The sequence below is a fragment of the Artemia sp. Qi Xiang Cuo genome, chromosome 15 (genome assembly GCF_049724085.1).
Source record: "Artemia sp. Qi Xiang Cuo chromosome 15, ASM4972408v1, whole genome shotgun sequence".
Classification (NCBI taxonomy): domain Eukaryota; kingdom Metazoa; phylum Arthropoda; class Branchiopoda; order Anostraca; family Artemiidae; genus Artemia; species Artemia sp. Qi Xiang Cuo.
In genome coordinates, this window is record NC_142808.1 from 22961466 (window position 1) to 22977235 (window position 15770).

Genomic DNA, 15770 nt, shown 5'->3' on the forward strand with positions numbered 1-15770 from the left:
AGTAAATTTTTGTATTGTATATTATATTTATATTATTATATATATATATATATATATATATATATATATATATATATATATATATATATATATATATATATATATATATATATATATTTGTATAAATTTTTGTATTAGCAACATTTTACTCTGAATGGGCCTTAATGGTTCCAAACGCCGTTTTTTGCTCCTTTTTACTCATTAGCCCTAGGGCTAATGAGCCCTAGGGCTTGAAGCCAAACTTGAGGCAACAACTATAAATGTCTACTACCCTATTTATTAAATGTAAGTTTTAGCATTAATTGGCTTCCACTTAATTTTTGAACATATCATTTCTCGTATTAGTTCAGAATTCTCCTCTCATCCACAAGTGAGCCTTGTTTATGTTTTACTTCTTGTTTCTAATTGTCAGAATTTTCAAGTAGAATCCACCTCTGCTTCCCCCCCCCCCCCGCTCTCTTTGTCTCTTTTTCTTCTCTATTAGTGAGCTAGCGCCAAAATCCCTCTAATCGTTGGGATTTTAGTTTAGAATTACCCCCTCCTTCCCTCTCTCTCTCGCTCGCTTTCTCTCTCTTCTTGTATGTTTGGAAGCTAGCGTCTATTAAGGTACGATTCTTTTGCATATAGTACACGCAAAACACTATCTTTCCCATTCTCTAAAAAAAAGTATACAACAAAATGGAAAGTTTTCCCGTAGAGAATTATATAATTTTAAAGAGTACACGAAGAATTCAAAAACCAAGAAGTACTTCCTTTATCGATACCACAATGAATATGCACTTGATTGAGAGTTTAACCTTACCCAGTAGTATATAAGAATTATTAGCCACTTCAAAAGCCTAAAACCTCGCTGCAACCCGGAAAACAGGAAAAAGCCTACGGCTTTTTTAATGTAATTACTCTAACTGTTATCGGTCTTATTTGGTCTGTTCTCGGACTTATAAGATCTGTTCTTTGTTTGATGTGAAGTTACAAACAGGAAAAAGCCTATGGCTTTTTCTTAACTGGAATTCGTAAAAAAATGATTCTATTTTAAAAATAAATTGTTTTAATTACAAAAGGTTTTTAGCCCCATTAATTTCCTTTAAAATGAGCCATTGAACAACTCTATATATAGGGGTTTCAGACAAGGCGGTTCTAATGGTCTACTTTTAGTTTTGATCTGAATCTTTTTGAGGAGTTATGGGTTTTTATATTTCTTAACATTGGACGTGATCGTCTCTTACTAGGTTGTTAGCTACCGCTGCAATCCGGATGGTTCTCTGCAATATCTTTTTTTAAGTGCGGTTTAAACATTTAGCAGGACTAACCTACGCTTGACTTATTTTCACAGCCCGGTTTGACTTAAGTTTATCCACTGTACACACTAGTAGAAAGTAAGGTAATAGGGCGGTTTGTGAACGTTGAAATCGCTTTGCTAGGTTAAAATAAGTAACACGGCTAGAAAATTGTTCAAATAAACTATTTTTAGTAAATAAAGTATATAATTATAACAGTAATAAAGCAAACAACAAGATAAAACTGAAGAGTTAAATTTCTAAGTACAATTAGCTTATCTCTTTTGAGTAACAAACCCGCAGACATTCAAAATAACGACTAGACAAAAAAAAGACGAAACATTGTAAGGAAAATATCCGGTAGAATATTTGACGATTAACAAACTATTTACACAATTTTGGTCATCGCAACGCTGCGCTTATTTACATCTTTATAAAAATATTAAACAGCATAACCAAACCAGGCACTTAAGTACTATTATTGAACGAAATGCGACAGGCCATGCGTTTCAAACAAACAAAAAAGAAGAAACAGTTTTAAAATAAGACAAACAGAATATTTTCTGATAATTAATTAATACTGTTCTGAGGAATATTTTTGGGAAATACGCATTTTTAGCGTATTGAAAATACGCATTTTTAGGCGACTATTTTTGGGAAATGAGGCATCTTTGGGTGATTCTCCAGGGCCTCCCCCCTTTGTACAGGCGTACATGTATTTTTCATATAAACCTGGCGGTGTAAAAACGAAAAATGTTTCTGTGTTTTTTGGCTTAAAACTGTGATCATAGGTTTAAATAAATTAATTTTAGGGGGAGGGAGGGTGAAAGTAAGCAATTTTTTTGAATGTGTGAAAATCGAAAGACTATTAAAATATCCGAAAATAAAACCGGAGAGGAAGAATACTGGTTTCAGATGTAGAAAAATATTTATTTTAAAACAAGACACACTCACACGTATATAGCATGTTTTGGAGGATAAAACGAGCAATAAAACATCAAAAATCTATGATAAGCATTAAAATCTGAAGAATTTAAAATTGTGGAAAATTGTACACAAAACTATTGAAAGATAAATAACGGAGAATGTGGGGTTTGAACTCCATGCAAAGGGAAGATATGGAACCTAAGCAGGGCGTCAATTGGGGAAAGGGGGTATTTTTCCGCTCCAGATTGATTGCCCCACCCCCTAAATTTTTAAAAATACCTCTTTGGTATTTTCATTTTAAAATACCTTTTTTGCAATTTTCGTTGCAAAAATCAGAAAAAGCAGCAAGATTACCCCCCTTTTATTTTGAAAAATAAGTTACTCCCCCTGCCTTCATTTTTATGAAATGATGCTACTGAGCCTGGGTCAACACAATAAAGAATGAAGCCCATTGAACCAAATCAAACATGCCGAATACAAAGAGTAAGGAAATTTCTGATAAATGAACTCGAATTTCTGCAAAATGGGAGAGATTTCAGAATTAGGACAATTCGCTTGCCAAAATCTGTTAAGATGGACTTCCTGAATGAGAAATCTTTCATTCCTAAAACAAGGTCAAATGCATGTTATGACATCTACAAGTTTCGTCCCTAAATGAAAGTAATTCCCCCTTTTTTTGCGATAGGTGTTTAGCAGAAAAAATAGGTGTTCGGGACCAAGATGGTACTAAAATCGAACTAGAAAAGGGTTAATTTCGGGATTGGTAAAATATATTTACCCAAAATCTATTGGAATGGACTTTCAGAACGAAAAATCATCAGATTCACGTGTCAAGACCAAACAAACACTTATCACATCTATATGTTTTGACCATTAAGTGGAAGCAGTTTAGCTTTAGTAATAATTTTTGGCATAAATAAATCCTAGCCCATATATTTTTCTTCTCGCCGTTTGATTAGCACTCGCTGTAGAAATGATAAACAAGCAATGAGTAGCGATATTATAAAATGTAATGGCAATAAATAAGCTGGGCGCTACATTACTCCATTAGAGGACAAGCTCGGGCTAAATTAAGGCAAAGCGCCTTTAGGAATGAGATAAGTAAGAATATAGGATTCTTTTAAAGTAGTTTTCACAGTTTTATTTAGGTATTCCTTCGAATGGTCCTATGGTCTTAAGTATTATCTTTATTTAGTTTGTGAGGACTAGGTAAAAATTTAAGTTTGGTTTCATAAATTTCCCTGGAAACTGAACTGAACTTTTTAATCCAAATCTACCATCAAAACAATGAGACACTAGGAAATTTTTTATTACCATTCTGAGAGTAATTTCTGTAAATAATTTTCAAACATGTTCTTCCTTTTCCCAAATTCAGGTGCAAATACATTACCTCTTAGAAATAGAAAAGTTCCACTGGAGATTAAAGTTGAGATAATTTTGAAAATATTTTCAGATAAGCCTTTTTGTTTTGAACGTAATTATACAATCCAACTAATTAGTTGAACACTCTATATATGTTTTCAGTATGTTTTCATGATTACATTTACGCCTTGAGTCTATACTGTTATAGACTATTAATAGCAAAAACAGAGTGATTGGTTGTAATTCAGTTGGTGCTTCAGTTGTTTTTACTAAATAGTTTAGCTACATATGAATTAGTCTCATCTCCATTATATAATTCTAGTTTGTGCCGTTAATAAACGGGAAAAAATGAGTTCCATTAACTTTCAATTAATGTTTCAGCAGTTCAAAGCTGAGTGTTTAGATACATCTGCTTTCAACCACATCGGTATAAAAACTGAATCTAAACTAACAGTAACAGCAAGAAAAGGATTTGAACAGCAAGTTCAAATTAGGCAAAAAGAGGAAAACACATCATTAAATGGTAAAAATTATCCTGATAATGATGAAAGCCATACATCAAAAATGTCAAATTTTCAACTGAGTGTTATTTCTGACCTTTTCTACCGACGAATTTACAAAATCCGAAGGTTATTGCGTTCCTTTGAAGGTGTAGTTTTTTACGAATCGACGGATTTTTAATATTTGAATTTTTATGGAAGAAAAGCGTTGTAAAATTTTATTGATTAAATTTTTAATTAGTTAGTTAAAATCTCACTAATTATTTTACACTACCTTCTACATTACAGCTTACACAAGACCTTGGCCGGCTACTTGTTAGATGTTTAAATGAACTATTGTTTGATTAAATGAGGTATAACTCAATCCAGATATAGCTTAAAAACTAATAAAAATAGGGAATTCAATGTTTGATGAAAAACACCTCCATGTACATGGGCGCAAAAAAAAAAAAAAATTGGGTAAAAAAATCAATGAAAATAAGCTAAAAGCATATTCAATGGATAAGGAGTGCTGTCAAATTTGCTCATTCATTTTATTGGTTCAATGTGACAACACACACTGACATAAATGTGATGCTGCTCTAATATTTTCTTAATTTTAAACAAGGCCGTATCCGGGGGAAGGGGTTACCCGGTTTGAACCCCCCCCCCCCGAAATTTTGGCCGAGTCGAAAATAAGTCTAAAAATACCTGTAAAGACGGGAAAAAATCGGGTACCCCCCCCCCCCGAACAAAAATCCTGGATCCGCTCTTGATTTTAAACCACACAAATACATCTTGGATAATCTCACTTTCCGGGTAGGAATAGACATAAGATGAATCTAAAGTGCAAAAAGTGTTTTGCCCCTATTTACCCCTAATTGTGTTCCTTAATTATAAATTGGGTCCTATTTGTGAATTCTAGCACCTAAATAGAAACAGAGCATAACTTGTAAGCAAATTCCAAAAATACAAATAAACCAAAGAAGCAAATATCATTCTGAATGAGGAATAGACTAAAATAATTTTTATTTGTTAGTTTTAGCCCTTAAACAGAAAAAAAATAAACAAAATCCGAGGCAACTTATCTCAATTCAAAATTTGTGAATGTGACTTTCTAGCTTACCAGAGCAAAATACATGGGTAATTATAAAAGCTATATAAGAAATGCAGGGACGTACGTAGGGGGAGAGGGAAAATTTACCTGACTTTTGGGCAATTCATATGCAAATTATCAAATTTTTTTTCTTTAAATTCCAGCGTACGTGCCTGAAAAAACAGCTAATACTGTAGACAAAAACAAGAAATAAGGACGGACACGGAAAATACAGTTCGGCAAAGCGATATAGCTAGGGGCATAGCCTGATTTGAGGGGGAGGCTTTAGATTTGGACCCCTTCCCAGACCAAAAAAATCTTCAAAATATATTTGTGCAGTGTCTAGCATAATATTTTAAAGTGAGAAGAGCTAGGGACTCAATCCCCTTCTCTTACAAGTCCTTCTCAAAAAAAAAAAAAATGTACGCTTCCAACAATCAGATTTAGAAGTTCGCCGATGGATAAAAGTATATTTGTAAAATAAAGTGATCACTTAATAATCACATTACAGCCATTAATAACTAGTCCTTAGTTAAGTTGTAGAATCTGTCACTATTTTAAATTGCAGCCATGAAAAAAAAATTCGATATTCCACAGGTTTCTAACTTTTTCTAGACCACAGGTTTTGGAATTTTACAACACGACCTTGCATTCCCTTTAAAATAAGCTATATGATAAACTAAAATCCATTCCCAGAAATCTCTTTTCCCAACCATGTAATATTTGCGCCCCCCTCCACCCCCGTAATAAAACTCTTAGAAATGAAGATCTGGCTACACCCCTATATTGAGATATAAAAAAAGAAAAAAGAAGCAATACACAGAACTCCTTTATGGATTTCTCACAACCTGAATTATTTCATTATGAAATCAATTTTCAAACTCCACCCATGCCATGAACAGAGTGTCTATTATTATGAACTTGGGCAAATGTCACATCACTTGGATAAAATCGTCGACCGTATGAACCACCATTGGCAGTTGCACCTGCAAAGAAATAAGTTCCCAGTTCTTGCAGACATTCTCGATAAATTACAAGTCACTAAGTATCCAAGGAATATTTTGTAATAAATACAATTACTACTGATAATAAATAGAACGAATAACAGCTTATATAATTACATATTTCGGTAAGAACCCGCCAATCACAAATCTTTACCCGTGAAAACAGCTGTTTGATGTTATAGCCAGCAATCGGTACCTGAAGCCTAAAACCAAGTGAGTATTTCTCATTATATGGTGAATTAATTAGTTAAAATGGTGACAAATTTGATGTATAGTTTTGGTAAAACTACCCTGCTTACTCTCACACCTGGGGCATTGTGATGCTTTCAGGATGTTTTTTTTATGAGGGGGAGAGGATGCAGTTTTTTCTTGTTTATGCTTGTCACTCGACGGTCTCTTAGCCTTGTTTGAACAGGACTAATACTTGGTAATACTGTTTATTACACTATACATAATTAATGAGGCATAAAGTTCAATGTGACATATCAAAGATCTGCAATTCAAAGACAGTCATAAAATTCAAGGACACATACTGAATATCAGTAAAAATTTTTTGAAAAACATACCGGAAATCATGAATTCTTACCTGTTTCAGAATATTTTATAATTATTTTAAATTTGTACATTAAATTCGTATTTAAAATTATAAAAAAAACTTGCCCACTAACAAGGCCGTATCCAGGGATTAGGGCGTTTGATCTCCCCCCCCCCAAAAAAAAAACAATGTCAAAGAAAATTGTTTTTTCAACACTTTGACCGCTTTATGAAACTCTCATATTTTAAGCTTACCAAATCACAAGGTTACTGTAATTACCGGCTTAGCTTGAGTGAACAATAGAGTCAATTGTTAGGATTAGGCAGCATATCTTCTTCTTCAGTTCAGCCTTCTCTTAGCTGGTGCAATCCAATCCCAGGTCAGTTTGTATCTAACACTGAAACAATGAGGAAGCGACAAGCGGATAACGATTTTTTTCGATACTTTCAAGGGAAAAGGCCCGCAATAGAAAGCGTGGATACCTGGCAACCAGAGCCAGAATGCGAATCTCAGAACAGGTACGTTAGGGTAAAAGACCAGTATCCGATTGAGCAAAATTATGTAAAACTAAAACACTCACATCTTGTTACCAAAGAGGAATTGAGAAGAATTGTATATATCAATGAATAGCTAAGAATCTAAGCTATGCGTTAATATAGTTATTACTAAAACTATTCGAGATTAAACGCTTCAAAGTGGAAAAATGATTCAAGCTGATATTGTTAAAAGGGTAAACGAAAGTTTGTGCTATTCAGTTTTAGCGGATGAAACATCTGACATAAGAAAAACAAAGCAGCTGTCCATTTGTGTTCGATATATTTCAAACAGAGCTTTACGCAAAGATTTTCTTGTGTTTGTTTCCGTATCAGATTTAACCGGACAAAGTCTGGCCTGTGCAGCCAGTTGTGGGCCCACGCGATGACACAAATTCTTCGTTCGACTCGTTGTATTCAAAAATTGAAGATTTTGCCAGAGATCTGAAGATAGAATTGATGTTTCCAAGAGTTGGTCGTCGTCGAAACAACCACTGTGACATCGGTTGGTCGAAAGAAGCGTACAGAGCTTCCACATACATTCCATTAATGGACTACCTCATGTCAGAACTCAAGGAGAGATTTATGGGGCATCGTATAATTTTGACAACTTTAAGTGGCTTCATACCTCCGAACTTAGACAAAAGAAACTTGTCTGATGCAGAAATCAGTGAGAATAATGATATTTACTCCGACCTTTTACCAGAGCCAGATGCCCTAAGCCACGAACTGAAATTGTTGAAAGCGAAGTGGCAGAAAGCTAACGTCAAAGAAAGACCTGTCTCGGCTTTGGCTGCACTTGATACGTGCAATACTGATTTCTTTCCAAACATCAGCCGCCTTCTTACAATTGTAGCTACTTGGCCTGTTTCAACTGCTACATGGAAAGGACTTTCTCTACCTTGTGACAGCTTAAGACATGGCTACGAAATGCAACCGGTGAAGAACATTTGACAGGTCTAGCGTTACTGTCAGTGCACAGGGATGTTGATATTGATACTGATGCAGTTATTGACATGTTCGCAAATCAAAAACACGTCAAATTGATTTTATTCTGTGAATTCATTTTGTAACTATTACGTTTCTTAGCTTCAATATAGGCTACAGTATTTTATATTCCTATCTTTTGTCTTCTTTTACCGTTAGACATGGATTAGGTCCAACCCGAGGAGAACCCCCCCCCCCAAATAATTTCCTGGATACGGCCTTGCCCACTATTACAGATTAGCATACCGACTAGTTGAGGAGCAGGTTAAGGAGCTCATACTAGTGGCAAGCAAGCAGGAATAAACAGTAGAAGTTATTTCCAAAGAAGGAGGGATACCAAAAATAACTTCAATATGTTACTCCTTATTCATATGAATATATTCCGACAAACTATATACTGAAATATATTTTGCGTAGAATTTTTATTTTTACACGAATGTGTGACGTATAGTTTCAAGTATATACGATAAAAATGCTCATTAATTACCAATTAAAATTATGAGTTGCTGCGGAGTGGCTTAAAGAGCTTACGCTAGTCGCCAGGGAGAAAGGGAAACGGTAAAATACTTCTAAAGGAGGAGGAACAAGGGGCAACAAAATCAATCTGTTATAACTTATTCCTGCGATTATATCCTGATAAACTATGCAATGAACCTTATTTTTACGTAAAATTCTGATTTGTGTACGAGTATATGTGTACTACTTCAAATTTATATGACAGAGACGCTCATTAATTACCAATTCAATTTTTGAGTAGCTGAGGAGCAGCTAAGGAGCATGCGCCAGTGGCCAGAAAAAGAGAAACGGGGTAAAATACTTCTAAAGGAGGAGAAAGAAGGAGTAAAAATATCAATATATCCTTGTTCCTAAGAATAACTTTATACTGTCAACTTTTATCCTTCAAACCATTTTACAAGTCCCTCCAAGGTGGCTCATGGAAGCAGTTTTAACAAGAAGATTAATGATTGGCTTGGTAGTTATACAATTAAGATTTACATAATAAACAGCTATAAGACTGTCATTATTCGTGCGCTCAGCAAGCTCAGCACTATTCGTGCCCTCAATTCACGCTTTTTTCGAATTAATTTCCTGATTCAATTGGGCCACATGATGGGCCAAGTTTTGAATGTCTTAAATAGAATATAAAGATATATACCAATTGATTTATGTATAAAATAGCTAATATTGCTATTTTTTACCTGTCGATGGGGCCGAATTTCAGTGTTACATCCAATTTCTGCAGCACAGATTGAATACTACAGCTACAAGATGTGTGGACAAATGCAAACTGAAAACTGAATATGAAGCGTTTTACACTAATCAACTTCCTGGACCCATGAGCAGGACTGCAATCATCAGTAGATTCAAATAGAAATGTATTCGAGGTCACGACAATTAAGATACAGAATAAAATATCCGGTACATTCACTTTATTTGGAAACGTTATCTCAGTCATTAATGCACAAAGACTTCAAAGCAATGATTGGTAATAGGCTTATAATTATTAAAAAAAAAAAAAAAAAAACTTGATTGGGTGTTTTTAAAACTGATGTTGCGTTAAATAGACAGAGTTGTAACATGTAAGCGAGTAGGTAGGATGAATTTTCACAAAAACTTTGTGTTGGAAACGGAAAATTTTATTCTTTCAGTTTTATCTTATTCAAAATAGAATTATCTATTTCATAAATAATATAGCAATTCTACATATGACAGCGGTCCGCATGCGGCCGGCGGGTTGTCCAGCACCAAATGCTAGATTATAGCGTTTGGTGTTTCTTAGCATTTTTTTTGTGTAACAGTGAGCAAAATTAGTGTATTTGGAAAAATTAGCTAGCCCAAAAAAAAAAAAAAAAAAAGGCCATGCAACATCAAGCGCTAGACAATATTGGTGATTTTGTTTTCGACACTAGCGCCAGCTTCCCCTCTTGTTAGTTATAGTTAGTTCACACGGATGGGAAACGATTAGGGAAACTATCAAGGATCGACGGGAAACTGTTCACACTCATGGGAAAGTGTTCGAACGCACAAGACGTCATGAAGGGAAGCAAAAAATTTCAAACCAATACAGCATGAATGATTCAGACTCAAAAGCTTTAGCCTTGGCAGCATTTTAGTAGTTTTAGCTAGCTCCAGTTTTCTAGAATCTGAGGAATTAGTTAATCCGGAAAAAATTTAAGAAGATGGCACGTCCGCCCATCATTTTCCTTTCATCATTTCCCGTTTCAGGCAATTTCCTGCCATGTTTGTTGTTTTTTTTATGTTTTTATATTCTTTGTGACCAGTATTAAATAGATATGGATAATTCTCAATTATGGCTATAATATTATGGGTCTGCGGATGATTTATTTTCGACATGATTCTAGCTTTTAAATATTTCACCTTGGAATGTCCATTAAGCTCATCGGGTTCCAGGGGGAAAAGTTGAAAAAAATCAAACAGAAAGACATAACGGGAAAACAATCAATCCTGAAAGGAATTCCTTTGAGGAATGATGCGAATCCCATCCGTGTGAACTAACTATTACCAATACTATTTGGGTTAAAAGATAAAAGACCAAAGATCATCCAAAGCCGTAGATGGCGCATAGGGCATCGAAAACTGTCGCAACTCCAGTTTCCAGTTTTTTTTCCAATGGGACAGGTAACAAACCTATCGCCCAACCTTGCAGCTGTTGGGTTCAATTCCCAGGCCAGGTGCTGCCAAGCAGAGATCAACCTATTTCGCTATCAAAGGTGCGATTAGCCACTTGTTAATTTACAATAAATAACAATACGGGTATTCGGGGCGTTTATATGCTTTTTCATCCATACCATTAGGAAAGGTTTTTTTCAAGATCGTTATCTGTTATTTTAAGCTGGCTGTGGAAATATACCATTTTTGCCAGCATTTACATTAACACGTAAACTATCGTAGTAAAACATACAGATTATCAGACCTGTTTTATATCATTATATTCTTTATATTATTGCGCATTATATTATTATATTTATATTATGATTATATTGTTATGATTCTATATTATATAGCTGTCCATTCATGTAATAAAGCTATAAGTATAAAGCCTTAAGGATAGAAGATTACACGCTGGTGAGAAGTTTTTGAATTATCGATAATTGATAAGATGCCAGGCACATTAAATTGTTGGACTGATGTAGAACTTTCAACCTAAAAGAGTTTTACGTTATGAACATGAGCAGATATTACTCCGGCTGTCAACCTAGGACTGTTCCTTTGCTCTTTTTATGCGTCTCTTCTCTTCTACTCATTTCAGTCTCCAATTTCGAAACAAGAAAAGTAAATACACTACCCCTCTTCCAAAAAAACAACATTTTTCTCAATTTTATGGAAATTTGTATAATTTCTTTTTTTTTCTCCGGGAGGCGTCGTGAGGACTACTACTATTAACAACTCACCGTAGCACCAAGCCGCCTGAGGCCAACAAAGCTACGCATCCTCCTCCTTCATCCCAATCTATTCAAAGCCTCCCTCTTTACACCCCCCCCCCCCCAGGAAGTTCCCATTTCCCTTAACTCTTTCTTTATGACATTCTCCCATCCCCACCGCGGACGACCTGCTTTCCGTTTAGCCCTAGACGGTTGGCCGCAAAGGTAATCTTCGGCAATTTGTCATCCTTCATCCTTAGAACGTGCCCAAGCCACCTCAACCTTTCTCTCATTATAACCCTAGAAAGCGGGACTGAACCGCACTTTTCGTAGAGCCTGTTGTTTGAAATACTGTCAGTTAGCCGGGTACCCGAAACAATCCGTATACAATTTCTCTGGAAAACATCTAGCAAATCTTCATCCCATTTCCGGAGCGCCCATGCTCCATAACCATATTTGACCACTGTCATTACTGTAGCTTCCAATATCCTATACTTGGTTTGCAGACTTATCTTCCTATTCTTCCAAACTTTTTTCAAATGTGGAAAAAAACCTTGGGCCTTGGCTATTCTACTTCTAACATATCCACTGCACCAACCGTCTTTACTAATAATACCACCAAGGTAACTGAACCTGTCCACTTGATCGATCTATTCATTACCCAATGTCAACTTTTTATCTTCACTTATTCCTAGCCTTAGCGACTCAGTCTTCTTAATATTAATTTTCAAACCTATTCTAGCACCCTGAAGTCGCAAAATCTCTAAGAGTTCATTCATTTTGCTCACCCTTTCATCTAGGATGCTTAAATCATCAGCATAATCTAAGTCCAGGAAAGTTTCTCCACCGCATTTGATTCCCTGTTTTCGCATTGTCTTTGCTGTGCTACTTATGACAAAGTCCATCAAAATGATCCATATAAAGGGGGATAGAACACAACACTGCTTAACTCCTGATCTTATACGAAACAAGCTGCTAACCTCATTTCCTATCACCTTAACCGCAGCATTGGTATTCTCCGTACATAGCACTAATCACTTTAATGTGTTTGTCTGGTATACCATACAAGGATAAGATCTTCGCTAAAGCTCTTCTATCAACAGAATCAAACGCTTGCTCATAATCTATATAACTGAGGACTGAAGGTGTTTGATAACTCAGGTACTTCTCAATACCCCTATGTAACGACACCAAGAAACAACAAAATTTTCAAACAAGAAACATAATTTTCTGTGCTTCCTGTCAGGAGCACAGAAATAGAAATGATATGTGGAGCCGACAAAATAAGAGGGAGGTGATCAAGATCATAGCACATTGACCAAGTCTTCACTGCTTGCAGGATCACCAATTAACAAAAATGTACAAGGGGGCAAGGAGCCTTTTTTCAATTTTTAACGGAGAATACAAAAAAATGGTATTTTTCAAAATGTATGGAGGACCATTTTTTTCAATGAAAACACAAAAACCGTTCTTCTAAATCTAAGAGAAGAAATATTGTCACACCATCCCATAATTAGCACTTCTAGCTGCTTGAATGAAATGCACATATATGCAAGGTCATTCACTTTCGACATATCAGCACAAAGCCAGCATATGCTAAAACAAGACACAAAATACCATATTCGTCATAGAGCGAGTGAATTAGGAAAGGAGTCTTGGAGTCCCTTTTTTATGCATATGTACATAAAAGTATATCTGATAAAAATGATATGAGAGTAAACCAGTAGGTACCCAAAAAGTGTAAATGAACAAGACTTAAACACAAGTGAACATTGTTTGAATAACAGGCAGAAAGAAAAATAAAGCTGAGAAGACTTATAAAGAAGAAACAAAAAGGAAGACAACGTATCTCGAGGAAAAGGCTTCATCTTAGACACGTACATATGATTTTTGCTTCTCAGACGGGGAGGGCGGACACGGTGAAAAAACACAAAATAATTTGCAAATTCTGGAAAATAAAGAATATTGAATGAAAAATGCATTGTCTTTTACGAGGGGAAAGACAGAAGGGGGCAGATACCTTTTTGAGCACATGCATGGGCCCAAGAAAGATGATTGATGCTTGTGTTTCGTATAAATGAGACACTGAAGGTTAAAACATATGTTTGAAATAGATAAGATAAAGAAAGCCCTTTATTTCAAAAAGACTTTCACGACCAAAAAACGCCAAATTTGCGCTTCTTGTCAAATTGACAAATACAGTTATAAATGAATTTTCAAACTTCAACAGAAAAATAACAATTTAAAAAAAACTTCAAATAAATTAAAATTTTCAAAAATAAATAACAAGTTTCGTTTAAGTATCAAGGATATTGAAAATGAAATCTGATTGCTTAAATTGGTTAATTAAAAATGTACACAGCCATATATATATACCTCAAAAATGAAAATAATCGGAAATCCGATATTTGAAGAAAAATACCTCCATATACAGATATGCAATTTTCAATAATGGCGGGGAAAAGATTTAAAACAGAAATGTGGGGAAAAATCCGCCAAAAAAAGCTAAAAACATATAGCATCAAACAGTTTAAGAAGGTTTAGCTTTCGTATGAAGGTATAGTTGTCTTTGGGAGTCAAGAGATTGTTAAGGTTTGAATTGTTACCGATGGAAAAGCTCTTTCAAATTTAGCTAATTAGTTTCGCTTATTAATTTCAACGGTTCATCGTGACAATAGTGACGAAAATGTGATGCTGTCCAAAAAAATTTATAACACTTGAAACAACCAAAAGAAAAATCTAAGCCAACCCTGATTTTCAGGTACGAACAGGCCAAGAAGAGGCCATGAGGACAAAAATGGTTTATTTTCTTGTTCTTGATTTTCAACGAAATAAATACATTATTAATAAGAAACAAAAATACAAAATTACGAATCATCTCACTAAACAGGAAATTCTTTCATAATTAACTCGATAAATTGTCACTCGATTAAATGTGTGGGTTTGAGGCTATCTTAATCAGTATTAGTTTGAGAAGAATAACATGGAATAAAGATAAAACAATATTTATCAATTTCTTCAAATATTCATACCTTGAATGTTGGAAGGATCTGTTTTGGGTCTGCGCATGATTTTTCCAGACGTGATAAGGCGACCAAAGCCCTCCTGGTGAGAAAAAGCGTAACCACTTCTGAGTGACCTTCGACTGCGCCGTATAGATGGTGTTCTAAGGTTGTCCCGGGATTTAGCAACGCTAGAAACAGAAAAAAAACTCAACTAACAAGACTTTATTTCATGTGAGGGATTTTAATAGAAGTTTTAAGTTAGGGAAGTTGAAACAGAGCTTAAATATAACTACTTCACCAACTTTGGTATAAACAAGAAAAATGGTAAAGATCTATTTTAAAACGGAGTTATGCAAGAGGACGGTAAAATTTGTTGAGCAATAACAAAGATGCATTGCCAACATGCAAAATTCTCTGAAATTTTCCCCGTCTGAAAATTTTCTATCCAAACAAGGTAGGTGCTTTATTTTATTTTAAATATGGTGCGTAGATCTGTTTAAATCTTTTCTGGTTCTCAACATGCATAGAAGTTTCTGACTTCTGCAAAAATACGTTATATCCTCCTTATCAAAACGCTCTCCTCTGGGAGCACTGTAGCAAAGAAGGATCTATCCCGAGTTTGTGTCTTTATTTTTTCCGACCACTTGGTGTAGAAGGATTGGTTGTAGAAACTCAAAAGAGGGCTCATTCAATTGAAATAAAGCAAGTTGGAATTTTCATATAAAAATTGTATTTCCGGGAATTTCTGTGCTTTAAATAGAGTCAAATTGCCCGGAAACTGCAATTCTAAGATAACCATTGGCTATTAGTCAAGCAAGTCAAGCAAGAACTGCAATTCTAAGATAACCATTGGCTATTAGTCAAGCAAGTCAAGCAAGAACTGCAATTCTAAGATAACCATTGGCTATTAGTCAAGCAAGTCAAGCAAGAACTGCAATTCTAAGATAACCATTGGCTATTAGTCAAGCAAGTCAAGCATTGGCTATTAGTCAAGCAATTGGCTATTAGTCAAGGCTAAAGTCTAAAACTTTAGCCAGAAGTCCACTTGAAAAAATGTTAAGAAACGGAGATTTTGACAAAAATAATTCTTTTTGTATCTTGGATTCCTTAAAAAATGTTACTGCATAAGTCGGGTCCTTAATAAGAGTCTAATCTATTTATTCAGTTTTTCTTCCTTTTGTA

The 15770-nt window shown here is 35.0% G+C and overlaps 1 protein-coding gene across 1 annotated transcript in view; it reads right to left on the minus strand.

Moving 5' to 3' along the window:
* Positions 1-1457: 1457 nt before the first annotated feature.
* Positions 1458-15770, minus strand: part of ATP8B (ATPase phospholipid transporting 8B) — a 135251-nt gene continuing 120938 nt past the window's right edge. Inside the window, exons 18-19 of the mRNA XM_089101782.1 lie at positions 14616-14776; positions 1458-6127 (exon numbers count right to left, since the gene is read on the minus strand). Of these exons, the coding sequence (XP_088957908.1) occupies positions 6018-6127; positions 14616-14776 (271 nt within the window). The 3' untranslated portion in view covers positions 1458-6017. The remainder of the gene's footprint in view (positions 6128-14615; positions 14777-15770) is intronic.